General features: G+C 36.9%; 1 protein-coding gene and 1 pseudogene across 1 annotated transcript in view; both read right to left on the reverse strand.

The window, feature by feature from the left end:
* Positions 1-16,388, reverse strand: part of LOC129514748 (ankyrin repeat domain-containing protein 31-like) — a gene marked incomplete at its 5' end in the record, with an annotated part of 110,852 nt that overhangs the window by 76,980 nt on the left and 17,484 nt on the right. The window contains 4 exon segments of the mRNA XM_055333465.1: positions 2,619-2,783; positions 4,099-5,623; positions 6,556-6,608; positions 11,391-11,538. Coding sequence (XP_055189440.1) covers positions 2,619-2,783; positions 4,099-5,623; positions 6,556-6,608; positions 11,391-11,538 — 1,891 coding nt within the window.
* On the reverse strand, positions 13,323-14,725 carry LOC129514746 (metallothionein-1-like; annotated as a pseudogene).

The following is a 16,388-nucleotide window of genomic DNA, read 5'->3' on the forward strand; positions in this document are numbered from 1 at the left end:
TTAACTGCCTTGATAAAGTAGAGGAAATGCCTCAACCCAAATTCCTGCAAAAATAATTAGAGAGGAAGAAGATCTCCCTGTATCCAGCACCTGGGGGTATCAAGCATGGTGAAAGGCAGCCTGCATGGAACTGGGTAAAAATATGGAGATTGACTGAAAGTTTATAGAGAGAAGTTGGGACTCCAAGTTCCCTTCACCCAACGCTGAATTGTCTGGCAACCATTGCTCTTACTCAAAGTCCCCATCTCCAAGCCAGGAAACTAAAGGTTTATTTTCTGTAGAAACCACATCAGAAAAGCTTCAGAGTGAGACAGAAGGCAAAGTAGAGGATTAGTGTGATCAAACAGAAAAAAATATTTATTTTTAATAAATAATCCTCAAATGTAGTCCCAAATTAGCAGTGTATGACCTGGGAAACTTGTTAGAAATGCTAATTCTCCAGCCCACCTCACAAGCCTACTGTGGAAAGCAGACTTTAGGGTAACTCCTAACGAGCCCCATCTCCTGGTATTATGGCCTGAATCATCCCCTCTCTTGAATAATTTGCTTCTAACCAAAAGAATACCTCAATATTGAGGGTATTTCACTTATTTGATTAGGTTATAAGAGATTGTAAAATTTTCTACTTGCTAGCAAATTTGCTCTATCATCTTCAGTTTGCATGTTTTGATGAACCAAGAGGACTTACTGGAACAACTCATGAAGGAAGAAACTGAGCATGACTACAAGGTGGCTACAACCCTCAAGGAATTGAATCCTGACACCAACCAAATGAACTTGAAAATGGATCCTTCCCTGGTTGAGCCTTCAGATGAGACCCTAGTCTTGACCACACCCTGACTGTCGCCTATGACATATCCTGAGCAGAAGATGGGCCTAAGCCATGCCCAATACCTGATCTACAGCAACTATGAGATAAAAAACGTGTGTTGTTTTAAACTGCTAAGTTTGAAAATGTGTTATATACTAATAGTACATCTAATGAATCAGACTTTCTGAGAGTGGAGCCCAACAATCTGTTTTAACAAGCTTTCCAGGTGCTTCTGATGCAAGATTAGGTTTGAGAACCCCTGTATTAAACCTTAAAACATGCTTCCTGCTCCATTTCCTAAATGCCAGCAACTAGGCATATAATTTCAGGTCAAGAGGTAAAAAGTTTAGAGAATTATTCTCTAAAAGATGGAATTTTCAGTTATGTCAACCACAGGAAAGACTGACAGCCTCATGTCCACCTTCCATTGACATCCAGACAAAATCACAATGCTCTTACAACCTTGTACTCAGGAATTTTTATTAGAAGAGTCAAGACATATCTATTATATATTTTTAATACTATATATACATCTATAGATAATATATTTTAAAATTATGAAATATCCAGGATCCCTGGGTGGCTCAGTGGCTGAGCACCTCCCTTCGGCCCAGGACATGATCCTGGAGTCCTGGGATCGAGTTCTGCATTGGGCTCCCTGCAAGGAGCCTGCTTCTCCCTCTGCCTGTGTCTCTGCCTCTCTCTGTGTCTCTCATGAATAAATAAATACAAATCTTCAAGAAAAAAAATTAGTTTAAAAAATTATGAAATATCCAAAACAGCAGACCTGTATTTTGCAAGTTTGAACTGAAAAATCTCTCCCATAATTGTTACTGTGAATGGTACAAATCTTCTCACCTAGTTCTTGGTGTGTTGTAGCAGAGAAGGAAGGCACGTGATAAACATTTTGGAGCAAAAAGTCAAAAATTCCTCCATGTAACTGTCATCATATATTTCTTTAGCACATAACTGAAATTTTAAAATACAATCTAGAAGAAACTGCAAAGGAAACAAACAGCACCCACACTAACTTCACAAAAAACTTCTTCACAAAGTCTACCATGGTTAATGCTGAGTGCTTCTTCATAGCATTAAACTTTATTCATAAATTAATAAATATTGATAATATATTTAATAATTGTATTAATAATATTTATTAATAAAGTAATAAACTAAGAAATATTCAGCTTTCAGTTACTTTATATGTGATCTATTTTTTTTAGTCTCTGGAAGCTCAAGATCACAGAGAATGTGCCTTCCTACTTCCTAATACATAATAGGTAAACTTTTCAGTTCATTTAACCTTTATAAACCTTACTCCTTAACCTGAAGTGGCCTGGCCTAGCCACAGAACTAGCTCTAAGACCTGTCGAGATATGGTTAACTTGTCCATACTGCCAAACACACACAGTTCGTTCATCTGACAAAAGAAACCAGAGGCTACTCTTTAATTTCCCTTATAGTGAAAGGTCTCATTGGAGCATCAAAGGGATTAGGCACGATTCAGGTGCACCACATGCACTCAGTATTCTGCCTAGCTGTCTTACCTACTCTAACATTTCAAATTAGAAGTCACAGGCAGAAACATGGTAAGAATGTATCTGAGGACTAAAAAATTCTCAAGTAGTTTACTTTATATTTATTGTAAAACCATCTGAAAAAAATATAGCTGAAATAATCTTATAACTTAGTGAATGAGGGAAAAAAAACAACAGTAAATCTGAAAGTTAAGAAATTCCCTGAAGTAGAGCATACTGCTGGGCTTGATCATGTCAACTTTTACCTATACATGTATAGAAAGACAAACCTTGGCTGCGGGTAGCTTTCAATAAATTTTGTCTTTTTCTGAAATTCTGAACTTTTTTGCATTCTTGGATATTAGACATGTGAATTTCAGAATCTGTTTTTTCTTCTTTCTCACCATTTCTCATAGTGCTTTCATCTCCATTGATATTACTAGTTAATTCCTCATCTAAAAAAACAAACATTTTACAACATCAGTGCTGCAGTTCTCCTCACTGGTTACGTGATTAGAAAAACTCATAACAATTCCAAGTTTCTGTTCCTCGCTGGACTGATTTATTCTATTTTATTTTACTTTATTTTATTTATTTATTTTTTTATAAATTAATTTTTATTGGTGTTCAATTTACCAACATACAGAATAACACCCAGTGCTCATCCCGTCAAGTGTCCCCCTCAGTGCCCGTCACCCATTCACCCCCACCCCCCGCCCTCCTCCCCTTCCACCACCCCTAGTTCATTTCCCAGAGTTAGAAGTCTTTATGTTCTGTGTCCCTTTCTGATATCTCCCACACATTTCTTCTCCCTTCCCTTATATTCCCCTTCACTATTATTCATATTCCCCAAATGAGTGAGAACATACACTGTTTGTCCTTCTCCGATTGACTTACTTCACTCAGCATAATACCCTCCAGTTCCATCCACGTTGAAGCAAATGGTGGGTATTGGTCGTTTCTAATGGCTGAGTAATATTCCATTGTATACATAAACCACATCTTCTTTATTTTTTAAAGAATAAAAGCCTTTAAAAATGTTTTCAGGGGCACCTGGCTAGGTCAGTCAGTAGAGCATGTAGAGACTCTTGAGTTACAGCCCTGGTTGGGTAGAGAGATTATTTAAAAATAAAATCTTTAGGGGTGCCTTGGTGGCTCAGTCAGTTAAGCGTCTGCCTTCAGCTTGGGTCATGCTTGATCCCAGAATGGGATCCTCGGGGAGCTTGCTTCTCCCTCTCCCTCTGCCTGCCACTCCCCCTGCTTGTGCTCTCTCTTTCTCTGTCAAAGCAATAAAATCTTAAAAAATTAAAAATAAAATCTTTAAAAAATGTTTTTATATAACAAAGTTTGCTGGATGCAATTCTGACGGGAACACAGAATCACTGAAATCAATAGCGTTAACAATTTCCTGCTATGGAAATTCTAGGTTAACTGATACTAAATAAGTGCTATAATAAAAAGAAACAAAAAATTGATATACTGTTTATTAACTTGTCAATACCAATTTAGCAACAGTCTTTGGTTGAAAATAATGGTTTATTTTCAAAATAAACAATATTACTTAACTAACAGCATCCCCAAATTATAGTCCACATGTCCTCATTCTTGTCAGTTTGGCATATAGTCCACATGTCCTCATTCTTGTCAGTTTGGCATAAATTGTTACAAATTTCTATAAAATATGTAAATCTGTAGGAGATATGTACAAATCAAGCAATACTACTAATACCTGCTTTATTTTTTTTAATTTTTTTTAATTTTTTTTAATACCTGCTTTATGAGAAATTTCCTTTTCTTCTTTTTGTCTAAGTTGTGAAATGTTGGTCAATTCCTTACTGATATTGTCAGTGGAATAAAAAACTGTATCATGTATGGTTTTGCTCTTTGGAAGATCTTGTTTCCTTTTTTCTACTGCAGTTGTTTCTATTACTTGAGAATTAACAACTGTGGATAAAGGTCCATTTGAAGAACTTGTTTCCCGGCTTTCATCATTGCAATTCTTTTTAGGGTCTTCTCCCTCATTTACTTTTTCCACAATATGAATATCTGTTTGATCCATTAAAGGAGTTGGTGCTCTGGAGCTAAAATCTTGAGGCCTTTTGAATAGCTTCACATGACTAGTCAACTTTGAAGCTTCCTGTGTTGAAAATGTTCGTGGACAAGCCAGGGAAGTATGCTCAGAACTGCCATGTGAGTGATCAAAAGAAGTTTTACATTTGCATTGTTCATAAATGGCAACACATTGTTCAGGACCTATTGTATTATCTGAATCAGAAAGATTAACAGCTTCCTGTTGTATGGTTAGACTGCATACTTTTAACTCATTTTCCTGTGAAAAATGGTCTTCAGAAGGGACAAACTGTTGAAAATCCATTTCTTTTCTAGTTGTTACATTCTCCTTATAATTACAGTGGTTTTTGCAACCTGTAGAACACACCACTGTTTTACATGTTACAGTCTTTTCAGAGGGAAAGCAATCATCATCATTAACATTATTAAAATTTTTCTTTATAAAGGATACGAAAGAATTTTCCCACTTACTAAGGTTCTCACATTTTTGACCTGAGTTACTGTTTTCAGGAGATTTATAAGGGCTAATGTGCTGTTGTTCTTGGTGAGTGTGAGGCTGCTGATCTGTAGTAACAAGTGGTAACTTGATTTCTTTCTGTAAGGAAAGTCTTGAGAAAAGAACAGCTTCTTCTTGGTCAGTGGATCCTAAGAATTTCATTTCTTGATTATCTGATAAATCCAGGCTCTGGATATGTGTCTCTTTTGGAACTAAACAAGCCTCAATATTGTTACCTAATCCATTTTTCAGGCTTGACAGAGCTGGGCTAAAAAGTTTATGTGACTTTTCTGGAAGGTCATCAAAGGCTTGGAGAGTATCTGGCTGACCAGTAACTAATCTGTTTATTCTTCTGGAAGAAGAAACAGCTCTTGCCTTTCTTGGAATGCATATTTCTTGTTTTGGATCATCCACTTGAGTTCTTTTCTGTCCTGTGTTTCTTCTTCCTTTATCTTTAGACATACTTGTATTAACGCCTTTGATATTCTGGAGACCCTTCTTTCGGAGTCTTCTAGTAGAGTGTATTTCGTTAAAAGTTGATTGCTTATGCTTGAATTTACCAAATTTTGTGTCTTTGGAATATTTTTGGTAATGTTCATATACATCTTCTTTATTTATAAATAAACCCTCTTTACTTCCTTTATCAACTTCTACATGTTCTGACTTCTGTCTGTTGGAATTTTCATCACGAACAAACCCAATGAGATTTTTAGAACTGAATTTTGGTTTCTAAAGAAACAAAACATATAGTTAGCTTTATTTTCAACTCTACTTCTATACTCAATTCAGGATTGTTGATAAATCGAACCACTACTCCACTCAATTTTATGATTTGATCTAACCACAGGGCCTGATGGGATATATACAACCTAATATTTCAAAAAAGAAGACTAAGAGAGAAAAGCAAATGTAGTAGACTTAGACTCATTATGTGTACTAATCTGTATTTTCTGCCTCACATTTTAATTTGTTTTTGCCAATATTTAGCAATATTAATACTATTAAGCATAATAAAAAATTTAATCTACTTCATTTTTATGGGCTTTAAGTGTAACCAAACAAGAATGCTTTAGAAAAACACACACCTCTCTCAATTGTTATATAGATAGAGCCAGAATTAGATAGTTCTTTCATCTAGTATTTATGACAGACTATAGGTAAGGCAGAAGAAGGGATTTAACATCAAGGAGACCAATATGCTCCCAAACGGATCTTCATGAAAACATCATTGTGGGTTGGTATGATTAAAACAGGGACATCATTTCCTCTCACTCACCACAACCCAAGTACCAGATGAAGACTAACCGCCCACCATATATAATTTGAAGGAATAGATCTACACCTTTGATTCCTGTCCTGTGCTTAGGCCAGAGGAAATCGACATGGTTGATAAACCTCACAGCTCCATGAAGAAGAGGAAAAAGGAAATGGCTACTGATAAACCAGTGTGCCAAGACATGCTGTATTTACTCAATTGCTTCCCAAACTAACAGCCCAGAATGCCCTAATTGTCATATAATTATTCCAAAATATCTTAAAAGCAAAGGCGAAGTCACTGTTTCTGATAGATGCTTTAGCCATCTTTCTTTCCATTCTGATAATCTTTAAAATAAGCAGCAGGTTCATTCTATAAGCATGTTTATTGCTAAATAGGGCTATACCTTGTGCTGGTTTGCTTCCTCTATGTCTAATGAATCAGTGCTGTTCTTTTGAGCTGTAAACCAAAAGAGAAAATCAAAGAAAATAGCCTCCAGTAGTCAGACTCTAGATTTCCAAAATCTATCAGTCCTTGGCCATGAGAAAATCAGGGAAATTTTACTTTTAAATTCTTTCATAAATAACTGGATTATCATTTCCTAATATGTCTGCTTAATAAGGTTCTAGTTTGAATGCTTCATTCTCTTAAAAGTGAAATACATAGGCATGAAAAGGCTGCTCTTGAGTAAGAAAAAAAAAAGATGGTTTGAATAAAATATACCTTGGCTGATAATAAAAGAAAAGCACTTTAGTGTCTCTTTTAAATACCAGAAGTGGAATTAGTTACCTGCATACGCATTTGGACACAGAAGATAAAAACCTAGAAACAGTGCCTTACACACAGGAGGTATTCAATGACTAATAGGCGAAGGAATAAATGAGTGGACATCTTAGATGTGATATGTAAACAATATAGAATTCTTTAAATACATTGTGAACTAGAAATGTAAAAATATTTTAACAAGGACGTAACTGGGATAAAGAACATTTTATTTCTTGGGGATAGTTTTCATGACTGCAATCAAATTATAATGTGCATAATGAGGCCTAGTATTCACCTATTCAACTCATGCAACAGAGAGTAGACATACAGAATGTTCCTCAATGAAGCAAAGGAGCTGGGAGCACAGTCTCTGCAGCCTACTCCTGAGTTTCTATCTTTACTCATTTACTTAGCAGCTGGATCACTCTGGGTAAATTTCTTAATATCTCTACCTCATCTCCATAAAATGAAAGTAGTGATAGTCCTTATCTTATAGAATTGTTATGAAAATTAAATAAGATAATCCATGTAAAGAGTTTGGAGGAGTTACTGGCACAAAGAAAGTGCTCTATTATTAATTTTGTTATTACTATTTTTCAAGAGCAGAAAGGACTGTGTGCCTTCTAATTTTGGTTCTAAAATAAAAGAGTAGAAATAAATAAATAAATAAATAAATAAATAAATAAATAAATAAGCAAGCAAGCAAGCAAGCAGGATACAAAAGGGGACACCTGTATGGCTCAGTCGGTTAAGCATCTGCCTAGGCTCAGGTCATAACACCAAGATCCTGGGATTGAGCCCCATGGATCCCAGGGCAGGTAGCCTGCTTTTCCCTCTCCGTCTGCCTGCTGCTCCCTCTTCTTGTGTTCTCTCTGTCTCTGTCAAATAACTAAATAAAATCTTTTTTAAAAAGAGCAGAAAAATGTTTTACAGGAACCAGCATTTTGGGCATGGCTCCTAAGAGAATCTGGAAGCAAGAAAGGGCTTTTATCCTCTCTGTTTTAAGAGTTTATATGCTTTAGTATAACCAACTAAAAACAAAACAAAACAAACAAAAAAAACACTACACAGATGTAAATTCTGAGGTGGTGATGCAGCCTTAACTTTTTTCACTCTGTCATTCCAAGCTCTGTCATGTATAAGATATTGTATGGAAGTATTTTATATACATCAACTCCCATCCTCATAGTAACAATCCCAGATATATAGGTAGCAGAATAGATACTATAAGCCCACATTTACAGATGAGAAAATTGAGAGGGCTAATTTACTCCAGGATGTAAAGTTAGTAAGAATGAACCCTTGTCCTATACCAAGTAGATGTATTATACTTTTCGAGAGAAAAGCACCAAATATATATTGCATGAGGAAGGTTCTTTATCCATCATTCCTATAATTAAAAACTCTTCAACTGAAATTTAAAAACAAATACTGTTTGATATTTTTAAGTAAATTATTAAGTAAATTACCTCTTCATTTATACTGCTAAGTAGGCTGATAATTAATGACAGATTTTGAAAGTTCAAACTTAAGAAATATTCAAACCACTTGATGAAGCATAATACCACCTTGGTAAATTCCCTTACAAGGGAAGAGTGGGAACTAACTCCTAAGAAGAAAGGGTTGGGATTCCTTTCCCTGAATGAAATCTCCTTGGGTAAAAATCTGTCAGAAGTGGGCACTGGTGAATGGGAGATTCTGGATTTGGAGAAAGGGCTAAAATGCTGGAGAAAGCACTCTCAGAATAGCAAAACAATGCATGCTACCATAAAACAGAGAAGTCAAGCAATTAAGCAGATTATTAAAGCAAAAATGTAAAAATACACATCCTTTTGCCTTCACGTGAATATCTGTAATTTCTCATATAGCTTGAAATGTAAATTTGAGTGCAATAATCTATCTCAATGAATGTAAATATGAATTATCTATCTCAATGTGCTTTTATAGACCTGGCCTCAACAAAGTATAGTGTGTCTCTCTTATTTTTTTTTCTTTTTAGATTTTACTTATTTATTTGACAGAGAGGTAGAGAGAGATCACAAACAGGGGGAAAGGCAGAGGGAAAAGCAGACTCCCTGCTGAGCAGGAAGCCCTTTGCAGGGCTCCATCCCAGGACCCTGGGATCATGATCTGAGTCAAAGGCAGATGCTTATCAAACTGAGCCACCCAAGGACCCTCTCCCTCTTATTTTCTGATGAGAATGGGCTACAGGGGAAGAAGTCGTTTGTTCTAAAAGAACCATTAATTAATTTCTTCTTGGTGTCCTTTAGTTAGCAATGAACTTATCTCTTTATTATAAAGCAGGGTGTTTTGATCCAAGTCTTATTCTTTCGTCAAAAGCATTCAAACAGTTACCTCTTTAGAGATATTTTTATTAAAATACAGTTTAATGGGGTGCCTAAGTAGCTCAGCTGGTTGAGCAACTGCCTTCAGCTTAGGTCACTATCCCAGGGTCCTGGGATAAAGCCCCACATCATTCAGCTCCCTGTTCAGCAGGAAGTCTGCTTCTCCCACTCCCTCCCCCTGGCTTGTGCTCTCTCTCTCTTGCTCTCTCTCTCTCTCTCAAATAAAGAAAATCTTTAAATATTAATACAATAAAATATAGTTTAATAAAAGTGAATGAAGCACATACATAACTCTTGAAGGTAAAGAATTTGTTTGGTTTAAAAGGACTAATACACTACTTACTCAACAAATATTTACTGAATGCCTGCTGTATACAAGGCATTTAGTACTCATCACCAGACTAAATAAAGGTCCTTCCCTTCATGGAGCTTAGATTCTGGTGGGGAAAGACTAAAAATTAACAAATCATATAATGTGTTACAAGGTGTTAAGTGCTATGGTAAAAGGTTAAATATAATAGTAGAGTAGAGTAAGAGGGACCGGAGTGTGGCAGTTTGTAAAATACATTCATAAAGTTTTTGATATTCCTCCTTTCGAAAGGTAGAACTTCCCAGACTTAGTGACTTACTTACAACAAATAGAATATAGTAGAAGTGGTTGTATATCACTTTCAAGACTGAGTTATAGGAAGCTTGTGCCCTCTGTCTTGGGTGCATTATCTCTCCTGGATAACTTTCTGACCCAGCTGCCAGGACGTCAGGCCTATGGAAAAAGCTCATGCGGCAAGTAACTGAAGCCTCCAGTTAGCAAGCAGCGGGGAGCTGAGGCCTGCCAAGAACCATGGGAGTGAGCCTGAAAGTGGATTTTCCTGTCTTAGCTGAGCCTTGAGCTCACCATCCCTTACTAATAGTCTGGCTGCAAACTCTAAGAGATCCTGATCCAGAACTGGTTACTCAGTTAAAAGGCTTCCAGACTTCTTCTTCTTTTCTTTTTTAAAAATATTTTATTTATTTATTCATGAGAGACCCAGAGAGAGAATGGCAGAGACACAGGCACAGGGAGAAGTAGGCTCCTTGCAGGAAGCCTGATGCGGGACTTGATCCCGGGGCTCCAGGATCATGTCCTGAGCTGAAGGCAGGCACTCAACCACTGAGCCACTCAGACATCCCAGGCTTCCAGACTTCTTATCCTCAGAAATTGTGAGATATAATTAACGTTTGTTGTTTTAAGATGCTAAATTTTGGGTAATTGTTGCATAGGGATAGATAACTAATACAGTGAGGGTGGGAAGGAGGCAGGTTGCAGGGTTTTTTTGTTTCTTTTTGTTTGTTTTGTTTTGTTTTGTTTTGTCTTAGGTTGCAGTTTTAAATAGGATAGTCTAGGCCTCCCTGAAATGACATTTGAACTAAGACTTGAAAGACGTGGGGGAGGAACAGCAAGGAGGCCAGTGTGACTGGAGTTGAGTGACATAGGTAGAGGGTGATAGAAGTTAACTGGTAGGATGGCTGGCTGATAGATCAGACCCCTATAGATCAGGGGTCTATAGGCCACTGTAAGGATACTGACATTTCTTCTAGATTAAATGGAGAGCCACTACCGGGTTTTGAGTAGAGGAATGTGTGACCTTATCAAAAAATTTAAGGGGAATAAAGAAAGCGCCATGCATGTAAATCATTCTTATAATCTTCTTATTGACAACTATAAATCTAGTTCTTTTGTAGTTCAATTTTTACCAGTATAATAGATGACAGGGTAAAAATACAGCCATAAGAAAATATTCTTAGGGAATGGAAATGGAAATAAACAATCCTGGTCATACTTATCAAAAAGATACAGTCAAATATAATTTACATCATATCTTGTTTTTCAGTCAAAAAATTTTCAGGGAAAAAAAGAACTTTAGAAAAGTTTTCTTAACTGTTTGCAATGCACAAGAAGGAAAAAGTGCATCTTTCCATTATGTGCATTTGCAAGCAAGTCCATGTGCTTTACTACATGAATGGAGCAAGGACACCCCTGGATGGGTCTTCTCAAAACTTAGGAAAAGAAATTTAATTTCTATAATTCTAAATCCAATTTCTATAACTCTCTATCAATATAATGAACAAATATAACACAGTTTAATCTTACCTGATGTAAGATAATGTTTTTGATATTTAGGAACATATTTCTCAAGGAGGCACTTCATACATGAATCTTTGGCCTCATCCAAAGCACATTTTCCATTGTCACTCCTAAGTAACGGATCAGCTCCATTCAAAAGAAGTAACTCTGCCACCTACAGGAAGATTGTTCAGGTGGGCATATCCAAAGAAAAAGTACATTATTGTAAATGTGTGCTAGCATACAACTCTAAGTAAGCAACATCTGTTATTTCTTTTACTTTTTAAAAAATATTTTATTTATTTATTCATGAGAGACAGAGAGAGAGAGGCAAAGACATAGGCAGAGGGAGAAGCAGGCTTCCCATGGGGAGCCTGATGACAGTCTCTATCCTGGGATTGCGGGACTTGATCCCGGATCACGCCCTAAGCCCAAGGCAGACACTCAACCGCTAAACCACCCAGGCGTCCCTAATATTTCTTTTTTTTTTAAAGATTTTATTTGTTTATTCATGAAAGACACAGAGAAAGAGAGAGGCAGAGACACAGGCAGAGGGAGAAGCAGGCTCCCTGCAGGGAGCCTGACACGGTGACTGCATTCCAGGACCCCAGGATCACAACCTGAGCCAAAGGCAGACACTCAACCACTGAGCCACTCAGATGCCCCTCTGATATCTCTTTTAATAACAGAGTTTGGGTTTACCTATAACAACTTTTTCCAATAAAAAAATTTATGTAATTGCTACTGAATCATAATTTGTTGATATACAAATCTTTCTCTTACAAAAAAAGGGAGAGAGGGAGAGAAAAAGAGAGGAAGGGGCCAATAGGGAGAGGAAAGGAGAGAGGGACTGAAGGAGGAAGGACAGGTCAGAAATGTATATAGCTTAGGTGCTGGTGAAATGAAGCCAGCAGATATACCAAGAATTAGCACTGGGTTCTGGAGTAGTAAATATAACAGATTTCAGGAGATTGTTATGTCTTCCATCTATATCTGTGTTGCTGCTGCTCCTCCTCAGAGTGAGGGAAAAAACAGTCAACCCTTAATTTGTTAGTACTCCTCAAAGTAACCTCCTCCGTGAAGTGTGCCCTGACCTTCCATTCATTACTACTCTAGAGAAAAATGACCTCTCCTTTCTTTTAGGTATATATTTTATCACCTTGCCCAATATATATTATTATTGTTATTTCTTATATATCTGTCTCTCCTGTAGCCTAAGGTTTCTGAGGGTGGGGCTATGTTTTCCTTTTAAAATTAATTATTTTTGAATAGGATATTAATGAATATAGTTCAAAACACAGAAGGCTCATTAAAATATGTGAGAAATATTTTCCTCTCCTCTACCCCTGTCCTCCAGTCATCCAATTTTTTCCTAAGCCCTGGCTATAGTTTCTTCTGAATTCTTCCACAGTCAATCTAGTCCAACAGGTATATACATATGTATACTCATTTTTTCTTATGCAAGTGGTCATATATTATATACATTCCTCTATGTCTCGCACCTGAACAACAGAGCTTAGAGATTGTACCATATCAGTATAAAATCAACTTCATTATTTTTAGAAGCTGAGTAATACTCTACTAGTCAATGTACTATTGAATAGTACATTCAATAAATTATTGAATGTACTGTACTTTACTTAACCAGTATCCTACTGACATGTTTAAGTTGCTTCCAAGCTTCTACTACATATATGTCTTAATCATCTTTATATTCCCAGTGCCTCAGTGTCTAGCTTAGAGTAAATATTCAATAAATATTATTTAATAAAAGAATGCATGTAATCAAGTAAGATGTGGGAAGTAGGCTTTACACAGCACTACACTAAAAGGAGCCTACATTTTCATGTTAATATCTGGAATGACAAAAAGGATGTGAATTTCTGTAAATTTTATATACCTCCAAATTAAATATATATATATATATATATATATATATATATATATATATTCTTTTTTTTATAACAAAGCATTCTAGGAGAGAAAAACATAACACCATAAAGGGACAATATAAGCCAGATCCTTTAAAAATTATTAAGACTTGGCAATTCTGCTTTTCAAACTATTTTATTATGACAATTTAATGCTAGATGGGGAACTTGAAAATAAAATAAATATAATAAAATCTATAATTCATATGTAAGCCAGTATAACAAGATAACAAATTTATGTCTAGATCTTCACGTATTGTTCAGCAAAGAAAATATCGAGTACACAGCTTTCTTTTAGGAAAGAAGTTTTGTAAGGGAGTTGCCAAAAGGACTATATTATTTATCTCTGGAAGTTTTGTGTCAAATAATAACCCATGTAGTATGAGAGTGACTCAGAATCAAGGAGCATGAGAAAGGGGACTGGAAGAAGGGAAAAGGCAAGGGCTAGAGGCCCACTTTCCTGGAAATCTGAGTTGATGATTCCAAGGGAGTGGATACATTACTTTGGCAGTCCCTGACTTAGGCAATGGATGGATAGTCTTGCTTCACCAAATATCCACACTTACCATTTCCCTCTACAGTCTTAATATTATGAATTCTGAAGCCTACTCTACATATCTTCTAACTTGAAATGCTCTTTTCTCACCAAAAGGCAGTAAATAAATGACTTTTGCTGAGTATCCCCCCCTTTTTTTGAAAGGTTTATTTATTTGAGAGAGGGAGAATGAGCACAAGTGGGAGGCATTGAGGGAGAGGGAATAAGTCTTAAGCAGACTCTGCACTGGGTGCCCAAGTGGGGTTTGATCCCATGACCTTGAGAGCAAGACCTGAACTGAAACCAAAAATTGGATGGCCAACCAACTGTGCCATTCAGGCACCCCTCCTTCTTATTTTAAACCTACATTTAGGTTTTATATTAGCTCTGTGTTACTACCTAACAAATTACCCCCAAACAAAGTGGCCAAAAGAATAATAAATATTTATAATCCCACAGTTTCTGTGGGTCAGGAATTTGGGAGAAGCACAGGCAGGTGCTTTTGTATCAGGTTCTATCTCTGTCTTCTTTATTCTTTATTCATTTTTTTATTTTTTTTTTGCCAGAATAGTCTAGATGAGATTACTGTCATTCAAATATTTTACAGAATCAGGAATGCAGCAACTGGGTCTAGGTAGGATAAAAAAAGTAAAAAAAACTGCAGGTTTGTATATGTTGGTCTATTTACATCTGTAACAGGCTTTCCTCCACAGGAGGCACAGCAGCTGTACTTGTCTGATGCTTCCTTACAGATACAGTCCTGGGCACACTTGGCACTGTCCATGGGGCAGGAGAAGCAGTAGCTCTTCTTGAAGGAGATACATTTGCACTCTGCATCCGCAGGAGACAGAGCATCTGCAGGAGCCCCTGGTGGAGGAGGAGCCATTGGGGTCCATTTCAAGCTAAGGTGAGGATGGAGGTCCCAAGCGAGTGATGCTGGGAGGCACTGCTGTGGGCTGGAGGTGTAGAGGTTAGTTTCTTATGTGGATGTAGTCAAGAGGATGGCTGGAGATACAATTATGTAAAAGCCTGACTGGGGCTGGAAGGTGTTGCCTAAGATGCTTTGGTCACACAGCTATGGGACGGAGACCTTGGTTCATTGCCACGTAGACCTGTCCATTGAGCACTGTGGCATCCTCCATATACACCTGGCTTTCCTCATATAATGAACCAAAATCAAGAGAAGAGAGAGAACAAGGAAGAAGCTATGATACTTATAATCTAGCTTCAGAAGTTGTGTACTGTCACCTCTGCCATGTTCTATTTGTTGGAAGCAAGTCACTGACAGACAGTTCAGCCTACGATCTTGGGGAAGAGAATCAGGCTCTACCTTTTGAAAGGAGGAGCATTAAAAAATTTGTGGACATATGTTAAAGCTACCACAGGTTCTTTTTTTTTAATTTTTTATTTATGATAGTCACACACACAGAGAGAGAGAGAGGCAGAGACATAGGCAGAGGGAGAAGCAGGCTCCATGCACCGGGAGCCCGACGTGGGATTCGATCCCGGGTCTCCAGGATCACGCCCTGGGCCAAAGGCAGGCGCCAAACCCCTGCGCCACCCAGGGATCCCTACCACAGGTTCTTAAATAGAACAAGCAGAGCCATTTCAGTAAGTGACTGACATCACAATCCCCATTTCTTTGGCTTACAAATAGTAGACTCCTTAAGAAAATATACTTTTACTTTAAGTTTGCTTATGGATTTTCACCTTTAATCATACTATTGAATCAAATGCTTTCTTCCCTCTAAAATCAGCTGACTTCCTTATGTTAGAAACAAGTAAGATAGAGAATAAAATTCTTTTTTGAAAGTTTTTATTCAAATTCCAGTTAGTTAACACACAGGTAATAATAGTTTTAGTATAAAATACGTGATTCATTGCTTCCATACGTTACCCAGTGACCGTCAAAACAAAAGCATTCCTTCAACCCCATACCTATTTCACCCATCCCCTTGTCCACACCCCTTCTGGTAATCATCATTTTGTTCTCTATAGCTAAGAGTCTGTTTCTTGGTTCCTCACCCTCATTTTTCCCCCTTGTTCGTTTGTTTAGTTTCTTAAATTCCACATGTGAGTGAAATCATAAAGTATTCATCTTTCTCTGACTCATTTTGCTTATCATAGTACTCAGAATAAAATTCTTTTGAGTACTTGAAAAGACAGTATCTTGACTATACTCTGCTAGTGAAATATGCATAAAACAGAAAGAACTACAAGGGATGCTCCAGTGGCTCAGTGGTTGAGCATCTGCCTTTGGCTCAGAGCGTGATTTTGGAGTCCCCGGGGATCAAGTCCCACATCGGTGCCCCACAGGGAGCCTGCCTCTTCCTCTTCCTCTGCCTCTCTCTGTGTGTCTCTCATGAATAAATAAAATCTTTAAAAGAAAAAAAAAGGGAACTACAAAAAATTTAATTAGTAGTTTTATTGTTAATAATAATAGTGTTAATATTAATAATAATACTGCTAATAGTAATATTTTAAGTATATTATACAATAAAGTAAATTAATGTAGTAAAAACAAATGCTGAGCCTTAGAGAAAAAGAGATGAATATGAA

Source organism: Nyctereutes procyonoides, unplaced genomic scaffold, assembly GCF_905146905.1.
Source record: "Nyctereutes procyonoides isolate TBG_1078 unplaced genomic scaffold, NYPRO_anot_genome, whole genome shotgun sequence".
Classification (NCBI taxonomy): domain Eukaryota; kingdom Metazoa; phylum Chordata; class Mammalia; order Carnivora; family Canidae; genus Nyctereutes; species Nyctereutes procyonoides.